The 18,915-nt window shown below is 46.2% G+C and overlaps 1 protein-coding gene across 6 annotated transcripts in view; it reads left to right on the top strand.

Moving 5' to 3' along the window:
* Window positions 1-238: 238 nt before the first annotated feature.
* The window catches only part of MTMR14 (myotubularin related protein 14), a 52,512-nt gene continuing 33,835 nt past the window's right edge, over window positions 239-18,915 (top strand). For all 6 annotated transcript variants that reach the window (XR_002732981.3, XM_023218533.2, XM_023218537.2 and 3 more), the window contains exons 1-3: window positions 239-535; window positions 4,293-4,441; window positions 13,434-13,542. Coding sequence is in view for 5 of the 6 variants with exons in the window: in XM_023218533.2 (XP_023074301.1) it covers window positions 377-535; window positions 4,293-4,441; window positions 13,434-13,542 (417 nt within the window). In the remaining variant the exon portion in view is untranslated. The remainder of the gene's footprint in view (window positions 536-4,292; window positions 4,442-13,433; window positions 13,543-18,915) is intronic.

Below are 18,915 nucleotides of genomic sequence, written 5' to 3'. Positions count from 1 at the left end.
CACCTTGATTCCGCTTTTCTTCTGGTTTTTTTCAATGGTTCCTTCCTGCTACCCCCATCCCCCGGCAGCCCAATGGTTGAGTCCGGTTTCCCCAGGGGAAACCCCTTGGGGCGGATCACGCGGTATCTGCAAGTGGCCTCCCTGGAGGCTAAAGGATCGCTCCGCGCCGGGGGCGGGCCAGTAATCGTAGGCGGGGCGCGGGTCCTGAGCTCCGATTGGCCAGGGCAGGAGTAAACATCCGGCGGGACGGGGCGGGGCCGGAAGTGGAGGTAGAAGGCGGTGGCTAAGGCGGTTCCGGAGGTTCTGGTGTCGGAGTTGGTGCAGGCAGGTGCAATGGGCCGGCTTGAGGCACACTGACGGGACGCGGGGCTGGGCCATGGCCGGCGCTCGGGCCGCCGCCGCCACCGCCTCGGCGGGGTCCTCGGCCTCTTCGGGCAACCCGCCGCCTCAGGAGCCGGGGCTTGGGGAGCTGCTGGAGGAGTTTTCCCGGACTCAGTACCGGGCCAAGGACGGCAGCGGGACCGGCGGCTCGAAGGTGAGACTGGAGGCACGATGAGCTGGGGAAGGCCCCTAACTTGGGGAATTACAGAGGAAAGGCTGAGACCAGGGGTGAGAGAAAGGTAGGAGTGGTACCTCGCCGCTGAGGAAGAGGAGAGAGAGAGGAGTTCTCCAGGGTCTGGAACCAGAGTGTAAGAGTCAGACTTGACAACCATAAAAGGAGAAACGGGTCAAAATGAGCCCAGCAGAGAGGTCCTTTTTGTTTGAGAAGGGGTCTGAAGGTGAGAGATGAAGCTGAGGGGCCAGGTTCAAAGATCAGAGAGGAGGACCTAAGGAAGGCCTATTCCCTGCTTCAGGTGCCGTAGGATGAGTTGTGTCGGGGAAAAAGCCCTCGAATCTAAGAAAAGTAGGGAGACGATTCCTCAGGGTCAGAGGTCAGAATGGAGCCAGGAGGAGAACGCAGTGTGTTGCCCCCTTATAAGGTCTCAGCATAACTTAGGCCCATCCCTTTCCTTCCCCTATAGAGCAAGAAGACAACCCACACTCCCACTCAGTTCCTTCGTCAAAAGCAGGTCTCAGTTCCTCTTTTTCCTCCCTTTGGGATTTCCACCCAGTCCTCTTATCGCCAGACCTGGAGGGCTTCTTGTCAGCTCAGGCCATCCCCACCCTAAGCACTGGCTGGCAGTGCGATGGGAATCTTGCTGACCCTGCCATCTCATTCCCCCACGTGGTTTTAGCCACTTTAGCACCAAGTTTTCCAGTGGAACTCTGTTCCATCCTGCACCACAGAACTCTGATTTGGCCCCAGAGGTTACCCTGAGTTGCGATTCTGTAGTTGGCATCTGGTAGTCTCTGAAGTAACCCAGGGAAGACTTCAGTAAGGATCGGACTTGCTCACTCTCCAAATGGCCAAGTAATTTTTCCAAGGATAGTCTGGGGACCACCTGTTTAATTATCATCTGGGGTACTTTGTGAAAATAGAGATTCCTTAGTCCCACCCAGTCCTACCAAGTCAGAATTAGCATCCTCCGCCTCCCCAGTTCAAGCAATTCTCCCTGCCTCAACTTCCTAAGTAGCTGGGATTACAGGACCCCACCACCACGCCCAACTGATTATTGTAGTTTTTAGTAGAGATGGAGTTTCCCCATGTTGGCCAGGCTGGTCTTGAACTCCTGAGCTCAGGTGATCCGCCTACCTCAGCCTCCCAAAGTGCTGGGATTACAGGCATGAGCGACCGCACCTGGCCTTTTTTTTTTTTTTTGAGACAGGGTCTTGCTCTGCTGCCCAGGCTGGATTGCAGTGGTGCAGTCATGGCTCACTGCAGCCTCGAACTCCTGGGCTCGAGCGATCCTCCCACTTAAGCCTGGCAAGTACCCGGGACCACAGGTACACACCATCATACCTGGCTAATTTTTTTTTTATTTTTTATTTTCGTGGAGACATGGTCTCACTGTATTGCCCTGGCTGGTTTCAAACTCCTAAACTCAAGCAATTCTCCCACCTCGGCCCCCTAAAGTGCTGGGATTACAGGCCTGAGCTGCCACACCTGGCCAGTGAGGGTCTTTTGGTTTTTCTGGTCATTGGTTTTTTTGGACCCCTCTTTCAATATACATGACCCTGAAGATTAGGGTTGTCATAAGTTACACCTGATAGTGGCTGCAGCTGGCCTTAATTATCTCTCCAGGCCTTCTGATCTCCTACAAACTTAGATGGATATGTATTTATAACTATTCAGGTAGAACAGGGAGTTAAATCTGTAACTGAACAATCGATTGATGTAACTCGCTACCCCTTTGGACTAACCTCTTGCAAACTTTTTTTTTTCCCCAGACGGAGTCTCCCTCTGTCACCCAGGCTGGAGTGCAGTAGTGCGATCTTGGCTTACTGCAACTTCCACCTCCTGGATTCAAGCTATCCTCCTGCTTCAGCCTCCCTAGTAGCTGGGTCTACAAGCATGCGCCACCACGCCTAACTAATTTTTTTTATTTATATACATATATTTTTTTGAGACGGCGTCTCCCTCTGTCGCCCAGGCTGGAGTGCAATGGCATGATCTTGGCTCACTACAACCTCCGCCTCCCGGGTTCAAGTGATTCTCCTGCTTCAGCCTCCCGAGTAGCTGGGACCATAGGCGCCCACCAGCATGCCCAGCTAATTTTTATATTTTTAATAGAGGCAGGGTTTCACCATGTTGGCCAGGATGGTCTCGATCTCTTTCTTGACCTCGTGATCCTCCCGTCTCGGCCTCCTAAAGTGCTGGGATTATAGGCGTGAACCACCGCACCTGGCCAGTGTTACAGTTCTTATGTCTTTTTTTCTGTTGTGTTTTTCTCTGAACTGTGAACAAAACAAGTAATTTTAGGGGGAGCTCTTTCTTCTATTTCACAAGCGAGTTCTATATAAGGAGACTGCAGCTTTTACTGATTGCATGGAATAGAGCTTGTAGTTACTGGTCTATGGCTAAAGAATGGGGAAGAGGGCCAATACGGTGGCTCATGCCTGTAACCCTAGCACTTTGGTAGGCCGAGGCAGGTAGATTGCTTCAGCCCAGGAGTTCAAGAGCAGCCTGGAAACATGGACCCCCATCACTATTAAAAAATTTTTGTTGGCTGGGTGTGGTGGCTCACGCCTGTAATCCCAGCACTTTTGGCAGGCGGATCATGAGGTCAGGAGTTAGAGACCAGCCTGGCCAACATGGTGAAACGTTATCTCTACTAAAAATACAAAAAATTAGCTGGTCATGGTGGCACCGCCCGCACCTGTAATCCCAGCTACTCGGGAGGCTGAGACAGGAGAATTGCTCGAACCCAAGAGGCAGAGGTTGCAGTGAGTGGAGACCATTGCAGTCCAGCCTGGCGACAGAGCAAGACTCTTTCTCAGAAAAAAAAAAAAAAAAAAGGGAAGAGGCCAGGTGCGGTGGCTCACACCTGGGAGGATCACTTGAGATCAGGAGTTCAACACCAGCCTGGCCAACATGGTGAAACCCCATCTCTACTAAAAATATGAAAATTAGCCAAATGTGCTCACTTGAACCCAGGAGGCTGAGGTTGCAGTGAGCTGAGATCGTGCCACTGCACTCCAGCCTGGTCGACAGAGTGAGACTCTGTCTTTTAAAAAAATAAAGGCCGGGTGCGTTGGCTTACGCCTGTAATCCCAGCACTTTGGGAGGCCGAGGTGGGCGGGTCACCTGAGGTCAGGAGTTTGAAACCAGCCTGGCTAACATAGTGAAAACCCCGTCTCTACTAAAAATAGAAAAATTAGCCAGGTGTGGTTCTGTGCACCTGTAATCCCAGCTACTCAAGGTGAGACAGGAGAATCACTTGAACCCAGGACGCGGAGGCTGCAGTGAGCTGAGATTGCACCACTGCACTCCAGCCTGGGCGACAGAGCAAGACTCCATCTCAAAAAATAAATAAATAAATAAAAGAATGGGGAAGCTGACCAAGGAAGGTAGTGGATTAGTGGCAGTTTCAGTAACCTGGATCAAGAGTTCGTATGTTTTATGGGTTGTAGACCTCTTTGAATCTAATGAAAGCTGTAATCCTCTCCTCCAAATGCTCAACACCCACAATTTCAGATTCATTGTTAGGGAATTAAGAATCCTTCCTGAAGCATACAATATATGGGTTAATGAACTACATGTAGGGCCTGTGGCCTAGCATCACATCTTCCCAGCACAGAATAATTATCACCGAGGTATATGTCTTTCCCAGTGACCTCTCAGGCCATGGACCTCCTAATTCTCACCCTCAGAACCCCATAATTCTCTTTGTGTTCTGGTCTCCTCTGTGCAGGTTGAACGCATTGAGAAGAGATGTCTGGAGCTGTTTGGCCGAGACTACTGTTTCAGCGTGATTCCAAACACGAACGGGGATATCTGCGGCCACTATCCCCGGCACATCGTGTTCCTGGAGTATGAGAGTTCTGAGAAGGAGAAAGACACGTGAGCATCATGTGACCGTAGTGTGCATGTCTGGGGAGTCCGTGGCAGCTAATCCCTGTGGCTAGGAAGTCTGTAGCCGGGCAGAGCAGACTCACTTTCCCCAGGTGTTAAGCCTCATTGGCATTTTTATTTACTTCAAGGTTGGACAAGTCAGACTGACAAGGTGGCATGGCATAGAATGAGGGGTTGGGAGTAACAGCCCTTGATTTCTGTTTCACTTCCACCCTAGAGCTCATTGTCCTAAGACAGCTGACTTCACACTTCACTTCTCTGAATATCAGTGTCCCTTTTTTAGAGAGTGTGGGTGGGAGGTACACTGTCAAGACAGGCTTACCAGCGCTTACCATATGTAGCACTTAGGACCCTGAGGTCTAGAATCAGACTGCTTGAGTTCACATCCTGGATTCCACTTTTGCTGGCTGTGCAACTGATGCTGGGCAAGGTATTTAACTGCTTTGTCCTTAGTTTTCTTATTGGTAATTCTCTACCTCATGTTAATTAGTCCTTTTAAGGACTAACTAAAATTTTAGAAAAGTGGTAGTCCAGAGGATAAATAGGGCTGATAAAGCCTGACATGTACGTTGTAAGAATTAGAAATAAAAGCTACCATTTATGGTGAGCCAACAAGACCTGAGTACCTTATGTGGGATAACAGTTTATACCAGAGCAGACACAGAATACTTGGTGCGGGATGTGGCCTGTAGTTAGTCGGTAAATGGTGTAGTTATTTGATACTGATAAGTACTCAGAGCATGAGGCTCTAGGAAGTACTATATAGTGTTGATCTCAAAGTTTGCTCCCCTAATCTCCCTACTTCCTGCTGAATTTAAGGGAATTTCAGGAGCCGTTGTCAGCACTATCTGTGAAATCCTGGCCCCGTGGGTGAAATGTGAGGAGTACCGCAGCAGTCATGCTGCATAGTGCAGTAGCACCTTGCTACTCAAAGCAAGGCTAGCAGTGCACTCAATAACTTGTTAGAAACGCAGAAGCTAAGGCTCCAGAGCTACTGAGCCGGAATCACAGCAGAACAGGATGTCCAGGTGATGCGAATGCACTACCAGGTTTGAGAAGCGCTGCCATAGGCCAACTGGGGAGAATGGTTAATTCTGCCTGGTGTTTGTGCCAGGGAGGAACTGGATGGATGGAAGGATGAGCAGGAGTTTCCCTGAAAATGTCCTTAGGGATCAACTCATATAGGGGTCCTGATCATCAGGCCAGGGAGTGTGAACCTGTGGGTTGTGTGTGGGTGTCAGTGGTTTTATTGTGCTAGGAACCCCTGAGCACTTAAGATTACAGATTCTCGGCCTGGCCTAGTGGCTCATGCCTGTAATCCCAGCCTCCTTTGGGTGGATCACCTGAGGTCAGGAGTTTGAGACTAGCCTGGCCAACATGGTGAAACCCCGTCTCTACTAAATATACAAAAGTTTAGCTGAGTGTGGTGGCACACGCCAGTAGCTACTCAGGAGGCTGACACAGGAGAATCGCTTAAACCCAGGAGGTGGAGGTTGCAGTGAGCCGAGATTGCACCATCGTACTCCAGCCTGGGCAACAGAGCAAGAGCAAGACTCCATCTCAAAAAAAAGATTACAGATTCTAGAGCCTCTCCTGGGCTTTCTGGAATCAGAATTTCCAGTCTACATTCTGTGAGAGCTCCCTTGATGTCTTAAATTACAGTATAGCTGGAGAACCGCTGCTGCAGGCCATGGGGAGCCAGAGAAGGTTTACAGCAGAGGAACAATGCTTTAGGAGTTTAAGCACTAAGCCTTACTTTCCTCATCTGTAAAGTGGGGATGTCTATAAGAGTGCCCATCTCGGCCGGGCATGGTGGCTCACACCTGTAATCCTAGCACTTTGGGAGGCCAAGGTGGGCATATCATGAGGTCAGGAGATTGAGACCATCCTGGCCAACATGGTGAAACCTCATCTCTACTAAATATACAAAAGTTAGCTGGGTATGGTGGCACACGCCTGTAATCCCAGCTACTCAGGAGGCTGAGACAGGAGAATCACTTGAACCCAGGAAGCGGATATTGCCGTGAGCCAAGATCGCACTACTGCACTCCAGCCTGGCGACAGAGCGAGACTCCGTCTCAAAAAAATAAAAAAAAACAGTGCCCATTTCACAAGGTTGTTGTGGGGTTCTCTAAGAAAAGAATGTTAAGGACTCTTGTAAACAGATCACAGATAAATTGTATCACATTCTCAGTTATATAACCTAAGAACTCGGGATCGCCAAGCCTAAAGAATTGGGGTTTGTTATGGCCCCGTTATTTATGGTTCTTAGCTCTTCCTTAATTCCTCCTTCCAGAATTAGGTAAACTTCGTTTCTTCTTCTTCTTCTTTTTTTTTTTTTTTAAGACAGAATCTTGCTCTGTTGCCCAGGCTGGAGTGCAGTGGTGTGATCTTGGCTCACTGCAACCTCCACCTCCTGGGTTCAAGAGATTCTTGTGCATCAGCCTCCCAAGTAGCTGAAATTACAGGTGCGTGGCACCATGCCTGGCTAATTTTTGTATCTTAGTAGAGATGGGTTTTGCCATAATGGCCAGGCTAGTCTCAACTCCTGGGCTCAAACAATCCGCCTGCCATGGCCTCCCAAAGCGCTGGATTACAGGTGTGAGCCACCGTGCCCGGCCGAGTAAACTTAGTTTCCATCAACCTTTAAGCTAAAGTTTCTGAACAAGAGGGTCTTGTTTTGTTTTGTTTGTTTTGTTTTTACCTTGCCGTCCTCTTCTATCCCCTTCTTCCTACCCTCTTTGGTGCTGGCTGGCTGGTGGTTTTACCTCTGTGCCCTGATGATGACATTCTGATATTAAGCTCAGTTGTAATCAAGATGGATTTTTTTGTTTTTGCTTTTAATTAAGATGGGGTCTGGAATGTAGTGGCACAATCATGGCTTGCTGCAGCCTTGATCCCTTGGGGTCAAGTGATTCTCCCACCTCAGCCTCCCAAGTAGCTGGGAATGTGGGCACATACCACCACTCCCAGCTGATTTTTTTTTTAATTTTTAGTAGAGACGAGGTCTCACTACATTGCCCAGGTGGGTCTCCTGAGCTCAACAGATTTCCTCACCTCGGCCTTTCAAAGTGTTGGGATTAGAGGTATGTGCCACCGCACCCAACAGAGTGGTTCTTTTCTATGTTGATTTTATGAGTGAATCACCTGGGCATCTTTCTACAATGCAGAGATTTCAGTAGACCTGAGGTGGGCCTGACATTTGGCATATTCTAACAAGCTCTCAGGTAATACCAAATGTTACCCTTCAGTAACATAATAGTACATTGAGGAACCTAGTCGTGGTTGCCTTGTAGAAGCTTTTCCTGGAAGGAAACAAGTTTAGTGTTGATCCCTTGAAGAGAAAGAAACTAATATTTATTGAGTACCTCCTGTTTGGCAGGTATTGAGGTTTTAGATAGATGAAGTTGAAGCCCAGAGAAGTAATTTGCCTTTGCCCAAGATCACAGAGGTAGTAAACAGAGTGGGGTCAAAAGCTATGTTTCCTGACTCTACCTGTCTGCCTTTTCTTTCACCACTCCAGCTCTCCCACCTTGTCTAGCAGAACCTCACAGTCAGGCCAAGGCCACTATGGAACATCATTAACCTTAGAGGAGCTTGTTGGAGTTTGCTTTTACTTTGCACTCCTTGCAAGGCCTTAAAGTGTTACTGAAGTGATATTGAGTGGGTGATGCCTACTTGTTGAAAGAGGGGACTTCGGGTGTGTTTGGGTGGGAAGAAATAGAATTTTTTGCTTTTTTACTGTCTGGCTTGGCTGTTACTATGATGCCGAATTAAACTGAATAGACTGAATAAAAAATAGACTGAATTAAACAGGGTAGAATTGGATTTAAGCAATGTTTTGGTCCTGTTGAGGAACCTCTCCAATTTAGTTCATCATCTGGGAATAGAAGCCTGGATAGGGATCCCTGAATAGCCAAGACGTGTTTGTCAACAGTGTTCATTCAGCTGCTGCTGTGTAGTAGACCTCAGGGATCAAGTTGGACGCCAAATAGATGAAGTTCTTACCAGTAGGTCTAGTGGGAAACAGAGTCCAATAAAGAAGCAATAACTGTTAATAAGAGCTGGAATTGGGGGAAGTACAGGTGAGGCCCTGTGGGATAGTGGTTAAAACCATGGGCCCAGTGGCTACCCACCAGGGTTTAGAATCTCAGCTACCCCGTTTACCTGTTCTGTGACTTTGGGCTAGAGATTTCATCTCATTAAACTACCTCATCTGTAAAATTGGGTAAGTGAGGACTGAGTGAGATAATGTGGGTGTAAGCTCTACTTTATGCCTCTTATCTATTAAATAATATCAGCAGTAACATTTATCTCAGAAAGTTTTGAGGCACATAGGAATAACCCACCTAGTTTGGTAAGTGTGGTGCCTGTCTGGGAAAGCTTCCTATTGGAAATAGGCGATAACAGCATTTTCTTCTGTATTTGAAAATACTTTGGCTGGGCATGGTAGCTCATGCCTATAATCCTATTTACTGGAGGCCAAGATGGGCGCTTCACTTGAGCCCAGGAGTTTGAGACTAAATTAAACTGAATAGATTGAATAAAAAATAGACTGAATTAAGCAGTCTGGGCAACATGGTGAGACCTTGTCGCTACGAAAAATACAAAGCATTAGCCAAGTGTCATGCTATGTGCCTGTAGTCCCAGCTCCCTGGGAGCCTGAGGTGGGAGGACCACCTGAGCCCAGGAGGTCAGCTGCAGTGAACCATGGCACCACTGCACTCCAGCCTGGGCAACAGAGGAAGACCTTGGTGGGAAAAAAACAACAAAATCTCACTACCTGGTAACATCTTGCCAGAAATTTCAGTGCATACATTACAAATGTAAATACGGAAGCCCACATTTATCCCTTCAAATGTGAGCATTATGTGCCAGACACAGCTCAGTGCTTAGCACTGCAGTAAAAGAATCCTAAGGACAAGAGATAATAAAAATAAAAACAGGAACTAGTGAGAGAATAGAAACTGAATTGCTTCTTTTTTTTTTTTACAACGGAGTCTCATGCTGTTGCCCAGGCTGGAGTGCAGTGGCGCAATCTGCTCACTGCAACCTCTGCCTCCTGAGTTCAAGCAGTTTTCCTGCCTCAGCCTCCGGAGTAGCTGGGATTACAGGTGCGTGCCACCACGCCTGGCTAATTTTTGTAGTTTTAGTGTAGACAGCGTTTCACCATGTTGACCAGGCTGGTCTTTACCTCCTGACCTCAGGCGATCTGCCGCCTGAGCCTCCCCAAGTGTTGGGATTACAGGCAGGAGCCACTGTGCCTGGCCAGAAACTGAATTGGCACTTGATATAGGGGAACCGGTAAAGGAACCACTGGCTGGCCTAACAAGAAAAGCTGGGTCATTACATTAAAAGACCTCCCTAGAGGAAACTGCTTATGTGTCCTCCACCAGGGGTTTTTTGTTTGTTTGTTTTTAACAGAAGTTTAGCCTGAGAAATGCAGCTTGGTTTTGAGGATAGAACTTAACCTGGGAAAATCAGATGTAGGCAGGGTTCAGAGGACTGGTATGAGGTAAGTGAGAGTCAGTTGCAACATATGGTGCTGACCAGATCTGTGTCACTGGCCATGGGCCAAGTAAGTGGGAGGAAGGCCACTGTGGCAGTACTAAAGGTGCTTGGTTTTATGTTCTCGTGGAGTCTAGTTAGGCAATTAATTGGTACTGAGGTGCCTTTTGATTTCATAGAGAAACTGGGTGAGGGGAAGGCAGCACACTCTGGTTCTCTGTCAGCTTGTGTGCCTAGGCCTGCCTGGTGGGTTGTTGCCACCCTATGGGCACTTTGCTTTCTTTTTTTTTTCCCCCAGACGGAGTCTTGCTCTTCGCCCAGGCTGGAGTGCAGTGGCATGATCTTGGCTCACTGCAAACTCTGACTCCTGGGTTCAAGCAAAAATTCTCCTGCCTCAGCCTCCTGAGTAGCTGGGATTACAGGCATGCACCACCATGCCAGGCTACTACTAAAGATAATTTTTTTGTATCTTTAGTAGAGAGATGGGGTTTCACCATGTTGGCCAGGCTGGTCTTGAACTCCTGACCTCATGATCCAGCTGCCTTGGCCTCCCGAAGTGCTGGGATTACAGGCGTGAGCCACCACACCTATGGGCACTTCTTTGCAAAGGCACCCCAGCCTCTTCAAGTTTGCCATTCTTCCTCCTACTTTGAACAGGGAAAAAAATTTAATTACAAAAATTATATCTTACAGGAAAAGACACCATGGGAAGTTCAGTCCTCTTTTTATACCCCTTTGTTCTCTTTCCAAGATCATCAAACTATTCGTCCTGGTTTTTATTTGAAGACTGCTTTTTAACTTCATTTTCAGACCCCCATTTGATAGTAGTTATATTGTCAAGCCACAATCACCTATATATATATCTTCTATATAAATATATCCTGTTATCCTATATATATCTGCTATATATATCGTATATATATCTCCTATATATATCCTCTATATATGTATCTTCTGTATATGTCTTCTATAGATATATCTCCTATATATATGTTTCTCATATATATATATATATATATTTTTTTTTTTTTGAGATGGAGTCTCGTTCTGTCACCCAGCCTGGATTATAGTGGTGTAATCTCGGCTCACTGCAACCTCCACCTCCTGGATTCAAGCAATTCTCCTGCCTTAGCTTCCCATGTAGCTGGGATTACAGGCGCCTGACACCACACCCGGCTAATTTTTTTGTATTTCTAGTAGAGATGTGATTTCACCATGTTGGCCAGGCTGGTTTTGAACCCCTGACCTCAAGTGATCTGCCTGGCTTGGCCTCCCAAAGCACTAGGATTACAGGTGTAAGCCACCACACCTGGCCCCTAGATATATTTTAAGTAAGAATTTGGCAGTATTTTAAAGACTTTGTGTTTTTATTAACCCTAACAGCATCCAGATACATTTAAAGAGGTACTACAAGTATATGGGAGTCACTGATTTATTCCTTCTGAGATAATATTTGGGTGCATGTGTACAAGAGGAGCTGTGTAATAACATGCAGATTCCTAGAAGGATTAGGATGTGAAAGGAATTAAATTCCCTCTAGGAGTTGATCTGAAAGCTCAACCCTTTTAAGGAAGGAACGTGAGTGTCTTTCCTTCCTTCTGCTGGGTTACTCTGCATAGCTGGCAAAGTTTCCTGCTCTAACTTTGCAGCCTCTTGTTTCTCTTGCTACCAGAAGCTCTGACTGGCTGATGTGAGCTTTGCTAAAGGTTGGTAGGTGAGTTTATGAGAGTGAACCCTTATTTTAGGGAAGTGTGATTTGATATGGGTGTGACTTGCTGGAGCTCACTTCTAAACCTGACTCATGTTCTAGAAGCTCACTTACCAAGCCCAGTGCGTTAACTACTACACGTCCCTGTGTCACACATGGCTTCTCTTATGCCTCCTTTGCTCTGTGTGCTGTTGGCCATATGGACTGTGAAAGCAGAGGCCTAGAGCCATGTGGACCAAGAAACGTTCTCATTCTGCCCTCTAAAATAGCACTCACCAACCTGTTTGACACCAGGGACCGGTTTCGTGGAAAACAATTTTTTCACGGCAGGGAGGGGAAAATGGTTTCAGATGAAACTATTCCGCCTCAGATCATAAGGCATTAGGTTCTCTGCAACCTAAATCCCTCACATGCGGAGTTCACAATAGGGTTCGAGTTCCTATGAGAATATAATGCCACCGCTGATGATCTGACAGGAGGTGGAAGTCAGACGGTAATGCTCACTTGCACCCTGCTCACCTCCTGGTTCCTAATGGGGCACGGACTCGTACTGGTCTGGGGCCCAGGGCTTGGGGACTGCTTGCTCTAAAAGATCACAAAGATCTATATTCAGAGTTATGTAAAAAAATAGATAAATACTTAGGCCGGGTGCGGTGGCTCAAGCCTGTAATCCCAGCACTTTGGGAGGCCGAGATGGGCGGATCACGAGGTCAGGAGATCGAGACCATCCTGGCTAACATGGTGAAACCCCATCTCTACTAAAAAATACAAAAAAACTAGCCGGGCGAGGTGGCGGGCACCTGTAGTCCCAGCTACTCGGGAGGCTGAGACAGGAGAATGGCGTGAACCCGGGAGGCGGAGCTTGCAGTGAGCTGAGATCTGGCCACTGCACTCCAGCCTGGGCGACAGAGCAAGACTCCGACTCAAAAAAAAAAAAAAAAAAAATAGATAAATACTCACAAAAATGGTCCTGTGATTTCCAGAGAGGGTCCCCCAGGGCATCAGGTCTTATCCTGGGAGTTAAAAATTGGACACCCTAGACATAACATCCAGTTTTCTGTGTATATTTCTGAATGTTGTGTATGTCTTCAGTTTAGCTCACCTTTTTTTCTTGTAATCTTAAAGGTTCAGAAATCAGAGTGATTTAAGTTTCAATACCTATAATTGGCACTTTTTTCTTTTCCTGAAAAACTTAATATATCTCATGCCTGTAATCCCAGCAGTTTGGGAGGCCGAGGTGGGTGGATCACCTGAGGTCAGGAGTTTGAGACCAGCCTGGCCAACATGGTGAAACCCTGTCTCTTCCAAAAATAAAAAAATTACCCAGGTGTGGTGGCTCACACCTATAGTCACAACTACTCAGGAGGCTGAGGCAGGAGAATCACTTGAAACCTGGGAGGCGGAGGTCGTGGTGAGTCAAGATTGTGCCACTGCACTGCAGCCTGGGCAACAGCAGTGAAACTCTGTCTCAAAAAAAAGATAGATAGATAATAGATAGATAGAGATAGATAGATAGATAGATAGATAGATAGATAGATAGATAGATAGATAGATAGATAGACAGACAGACAGACAGACAGACTGACTCAAAGATGGATGGACAGACGGACGGACGATAGATGATATAAAATTTCGGAATGACATTTAATTTCAAGCAAGCATTATATACACAGATCTGGTATGGGGGTCTGTGTGAATAAACAAATATACACAAAGTTCCCACTTCAAAGTCAGCTTGACCTGCTTCTCTTGCCTGTGTGTTAGGTTTGAGAGTACCGTACAGGTGAGCAAGTTGCAAGACCTCATCCACCGCAGCAAGATGGCCCGGTGCAGAGGACGGTTTGTCTGCCCAGTAATCCTGTTCAAGGGCAAGGTAAGGCCCATACCATAGCTTCATGTTCCAAGACTATCTTCTGGAGTAGCTGACTTAATGCAAAGTATAGGGTCTTTTTTTCCCTCAACATTTAGTAGCCAAGCATTGGGTGGTTACTGGGTGCCTGGTGTTGTGGGAAGCAGTCCAGAGAAACAGACCAATTCTGACTGAAGGATGGTTCTAGGTAGGGAAGGGATGGTCACACCAGCGTACCCCACCCCGTGTTCTAGAGCCAGACTGCCTGGGTTCAGATCCTGACTCTTATTTCCTGCCTATGCAAAGCCTCCTTTTCCTCTCCTATAAAATGAGAATAATAATCACCTATTTCAAAGGTTTATGGATTAGAGTAAATCAAATGAGTTCATATATTGTTGGTCCATTCTTTCAATTATATAATTCACCAAGTAGTTATTGTATGTTGTGTGCCAGACACTGCTTCAGGCCTTAAAATACATCATGTAAAGCAGACAAAAATCTTTATTCTCATGGAGCTTATATTCTAAGGACTTTTGTTAATTTGGCTCCCCAGTATGGTTTCATTTTACCTATCTTTCGGTGTAAGGGATGTGCCCATTTCATTGCAGATGAAACAAAGGCTCAGAGTGACTAAGTAACTTCCCTAAGTACAGGGTACACATCAGGGCAGAGGGTGAAGGGAATTGAATGAGGAAGGCTGCAGGCTGAGCAGGGAGGTGGCTCTGTGTTTGCTCAGAGAGCCATTGTGATGTTTGAGCAGGGAAATTCCGAATGCAAGTAGCAACTGGGGAAAAATCGGTCCTGGAGGAGTGGACTAACATACAGAGAGCCTCAGAGTGGAAGGGAGCGGAATTCAGTCTGTTCATTTAGCCGGTATCTGAGTGCCTCAGTGGTCAACGGCAAGGCAGTGGGGAGAGTCTTAACTGTTGTCTCAGTCCCTGGTATGCCTTTTTTGTAAATTGAGAAAGGGGAGGAAGGAAGGGAGACTCTGCCAAAGGCTTTCTTTGGCAGATCAGTTTTCAGAAGTATGTATGGAAGTTAGGCCCTAGAAATTGATCTTCCTAAAGCTGTTGCCACTTTGGAAAATTTTCATGTTCCCGAAAGTTATTGGAGCTTTTTTTTTTTTTTTTTTTTTTTTTGAGATGGAGTCTCTCTCTGTTGCCAGGCTGGAGTGCAGTGGCCCAAACTTGGCTCACTGCAACCTCCACCTCCCAGGTTCAAGCAGTTCTCCTGCCTCAGCCTCCCGAGTAGCTGGAATTACAGGAGCGTGCCACCACACCCAGCTAATTTCTGTATTTTTAGTAGAGACGGGATTTTGCCACGTTGGCCAGGCTGCTCTCGAACTGCTGACCTCAGGTAATCCGCCCGCCTTGGCCTCCCAAAGTGCTGGGACTACAGGCGTGAGCCACCATGCCTGGCCTGCAGCTTCATTTTAAAGAGTACCACCCTGTGCAGCACAGTGCTTGTCATTAGAAGTTGCACAGGAGATACTCCAACCAGTGGTTCTATAGAACAGCAGTTTAAGGATATGCTTGTGAAAAGCATTCCCTGTCAGATAAGAATTAGAAATACTGCATACTAGATTCATAAAGTAGATTGTTAAATGTATGCTGATATAGTTAAGGCTCTGAGAAGTCTTGTAGCAGAGAGGCCTGTGTTAGGTCAGAAACGTGGCTCACAGCAGGCACTTAGGAACTAGTATGATGGTGGCAAAATTATTATTACCAGCACTACTTTAGGGGCACCAGCCTCTGCCAGGTTGAGGAAGAGACAGAGGTGTGTTAAGAAATGCTTGCTTCCACAACCTAAATGTCCAACACATGAATGGATAAAGAAAATATGGTACATGTACGCAATGGAGTACCATTCAGCTATGAAAAATAATGAGATCCTGTGATTTGTATCAGCATGGATAGAGGTCATTATGTTAAGTGAAATAAGCCAGGCACAAAAAGACAGACTTCACATGTTCTCACTTACTTGAAAGCTAAAAAAATTAAAACAATCGAACTCATGAAGATAGAGAGTAGAATTATGGTTACCAGAGACTGGGAAAGGGTACTGGCAGGGACAAGGGGGAGGAATGGGGATGGTTAATGGGTGCAAAAATAATAGTTAGAATGAATAAGATCTAGTATTTGATAGCACAACAGGGTGACTACGATCAACAATAATTTATTGTACATTTAAAAATAAGAGTATAATTGGATTGTTTGTAACATAAGGGATAAATTCTTGAGGTGATGGAACCCCATTTACCCTGATGTGATTGTTATGCATGGTATGCCTGTATCAAAATATCAGCCGGGCGCGGTGGCCCACGCCTGTAATCCCAGCACTTTGGGAGGCAGAGGCAGGCGGATCATGAGGTCAGGAGTTCGAGACCAGCCTGGCCAACATAGTGAAACCCCATCTCTAATAAAAATACAAAAAATTAGCCGGGCATGGTGGCGGGCGCCTGTAGTCCCAGCTACTCCGGAGGCTGAGGCAGGAGAATTGCTTGAACCCAGGAGGCAGAAGTTGCAGTGAGCCAAGATCATGCCATTGCACTCCAGCGTGGGTGACAGTGCCAGACTCTGTCTCAAAACAAAAAAAAAAAAACTCATGTACCCTATAAATAAATAAATGTACCCACAAATATTTTTAAAACTTAAATACTTCCAGCAGAAACAGAAAATCAAATGCCACATGTTCTCATTCATAAGTGGGAGCTAAACAACAGGTACACATGGTCATAAAGGTGGAGACAATAGACACCGGGGACTCCAAAAAGGGGAGAGAGGAGGAGGAGGAGGCAAGGGTTGAAGAATACCTATTGGGTACCATGTTCACCATTTCGGTGATGAGTTAAATAGACGCCTAAACGCCAGCATTACACGATATATCCATGTAACAAACTTGCACGTGTATCCCTGAATCTAACGTTTAAGAAAAAAAGAAATGCTTGTGTTCTGCTTCCTTCAAAACGCAGTTCAGCATGGCTAGTGCAACTGAGGAACTAAGGGTTATATTTTACTTTATTTCAATTTAATTTTTAAGGCTTGAAGCAATATAAAAGTTTGTCGTTGTTAAAAAGAACTTTGAAATGGGCCCACATTTCCCTTAAAATGCCCAAAGTTTTTTTTTTTTTTTTTTTTTTTTTTGAGACAGTCTCTGTTGCCCAAGCTGGAGTGCAGTGATGCCATCTGCCTCCCAGGCTCTAGCGATTCTTGTGCCTCAGCCTCCCAAGTAGCTGGAATTAGAGGCACATGCCTCCACACCTGGCTAATTTTTGTCTTTTTAGTAGAGACTGAGTTTCACCATGTTGGCCAGGCTGGTCTCAGACTCCTGGCTTCAAGTGATCTGCCCACTCTGGCCTCCCAAAGTGCTGGAATTACAGGCATGAGCCACCACACCTGGCCAATGCCCAAAGTTTCACATCCTACTGAAGATATGCTTAAAGTGTAAAATACACATCAAATTTTGAAGATTTAATAGAAAAAATGTAAAATATTCATTTTAAAAGTGATTACATGTTGACCTAATGTCTTGGATATGATGGGTTAAGTAAAATATTTAAATAATTTTTCAAAATTCAGTTCAAGCATTGAGTGGTAAGTTCTCATACCATTTTCTCCCCAAACACTTGTGTCTGGCTTTTAGACCACTGAAACTGGAACAATTCATCTTTCTTTTTGTTTAAGAGGTGGGGAGCAGAGGTCAGAGGTTACTAAATTAGCAAATCATCCAGAGTACTTTTCCACAGACAGAATTAGAGGCCATTCCTAACTAGGTAAATGGAGAGCATTCAGGGTAGATCTTGCGTTTTCAGTCAGGAGCCAGCTTAAAGGGCAGAGATGATGGGTTATAAGTCACAACCATGAGGCAGGTGTCTATCAAGAGGGGTCAGCCCTCCCCCAGGGGCCTTCCTGAAGAGGCCGGTGCCCCACTTGGGGACTTGGCCAACTTGTTCTTCTCCATCTGACTCTGGGGTTTTGCTGGCCTAGGTCTGGCTGCCTCAGTTAGTAAAAAGACAAGGTCAACAGAAGGGATGTGGAAGAATTGGGAACAGAAAAAGGGTCTCAACTCAACAGCCAAAAAGAAGACAGCTGTCTTCACTGAAAGATTTAACAGAAATAATGCAAAGGAGAGTGAGGTCAGCTGCCAGCAGCTTAGATGAAGTGGGGAGGGTGGACATGATACAAATGCCAGTGGAACAGGCAGCCACACACCCTGCCAACGTCTTGAGGAAATCAGACTTACCCCTTTTCTTTGGAGTCTTAGAGGTCCTCAGCCCTTTCCTGCAGAAGCATCCACTTTGCTCCTCACTACTCGACTGATTCCTTAAAGCAAGGGCTTTTAAGAGGGTCTGGGGATGGATTCATCAGTGGGCTTGAGAGAGTCCAGAAATCCCTGGAAATGTAAGTAGATTATGATGTGTACATATATATATATATATATTTTTTTTTTCAGGAGATGGTTGATAGTTTTTATCAGATTTTCAAATTGCTTTTAGACCCACAGAAATTTAAGTGGCCCCCTCTGGAGCACATCCTACTTAGGCCAGCAGGAATGCTAGCCCTTAGTAGGCTTCCTCAGTAGGTTTCCAGGATAACCTCTCCACAAACCAGCTCTTGCCCCAGCACCAGTAAAGCCCCTCACTCTGTCCCAGGTAGCTTTTCTATTGCTGTCCCCACCCCTAGGCTGCTGCTACCTCAGGGAGAGCCAGAAAGTGACCTAGTTGTTCCCATGCACAACTCTTTGCTGTAGCAGCAAAACTTTCCTTCCCATTATGTTACAGGTAGAGAAGAAGTCTTCAGATGGTACTTGGCAATCTTCCACGGATCCACTTTCCATTTGCACATTGTGTGACCCGTTTAGCAGTGAGCTTCACTCCTTGTCTGTCACCTCACAGCTTCCCCATTGCAGTGTAACGGGGCCATGTTCTCCTAGCCTTTAGCTAAATTCTGGGCTGGTTTGGCTTCCCATCACCAGATATCTCCTCCCATTCCCCCCACCCTACCACATTTCAGCAAACACTATTTATTTAAACAACTAACCTTACAATTAGATATTGAAGTTTGTGCCAGTTGCCTGGTTTCTAGAATTCTCTTACAGTGATCCCTTCAGTGATGAGGAAAAGAAAGCTCTAAAACATTTCTCATCCACCCCCGCTAGAAAGGTTTTTTCCCTCTACACTGAACAGTTCCAAATCACAGTAAGCACATAGGCTTTGGGGGTCAGTGGGTTTGGATCAAATCCTAGCTTACCCCTCGTTATGTGACCTTACATATCACTTAACCTCCTTTAGCCTGTTTTTCTTTTCTTCATCTGTGTAACAGCAACAATGCATGCCACCTGCCACATCTCCCTCATGGGCTTGTTGTGAAAATTCAGTGAAAAGATGGCAGGTTTTTC

The sequence above is a fragment of the Piliocolobus tephrosceles genome, chromosome 2 (genome assembly GCF_002776525.5).
Source record: "Piliocolobus tephrosceles isolate RC106 chromosome 2, ASM277652v3, whole genome shotgun sequence".
NCBI lineage: Eukaryota > Metazoa > Chordata > Mammalia > Primates > Cercopithecidae > Piliocolobus > Piliocolobus tephrosceles.
The sequence above is the reverse complement of the archived record's forward strand: the minus strand, read 5'-3'. Positions and strand labels throughout refer to the sequence as shown.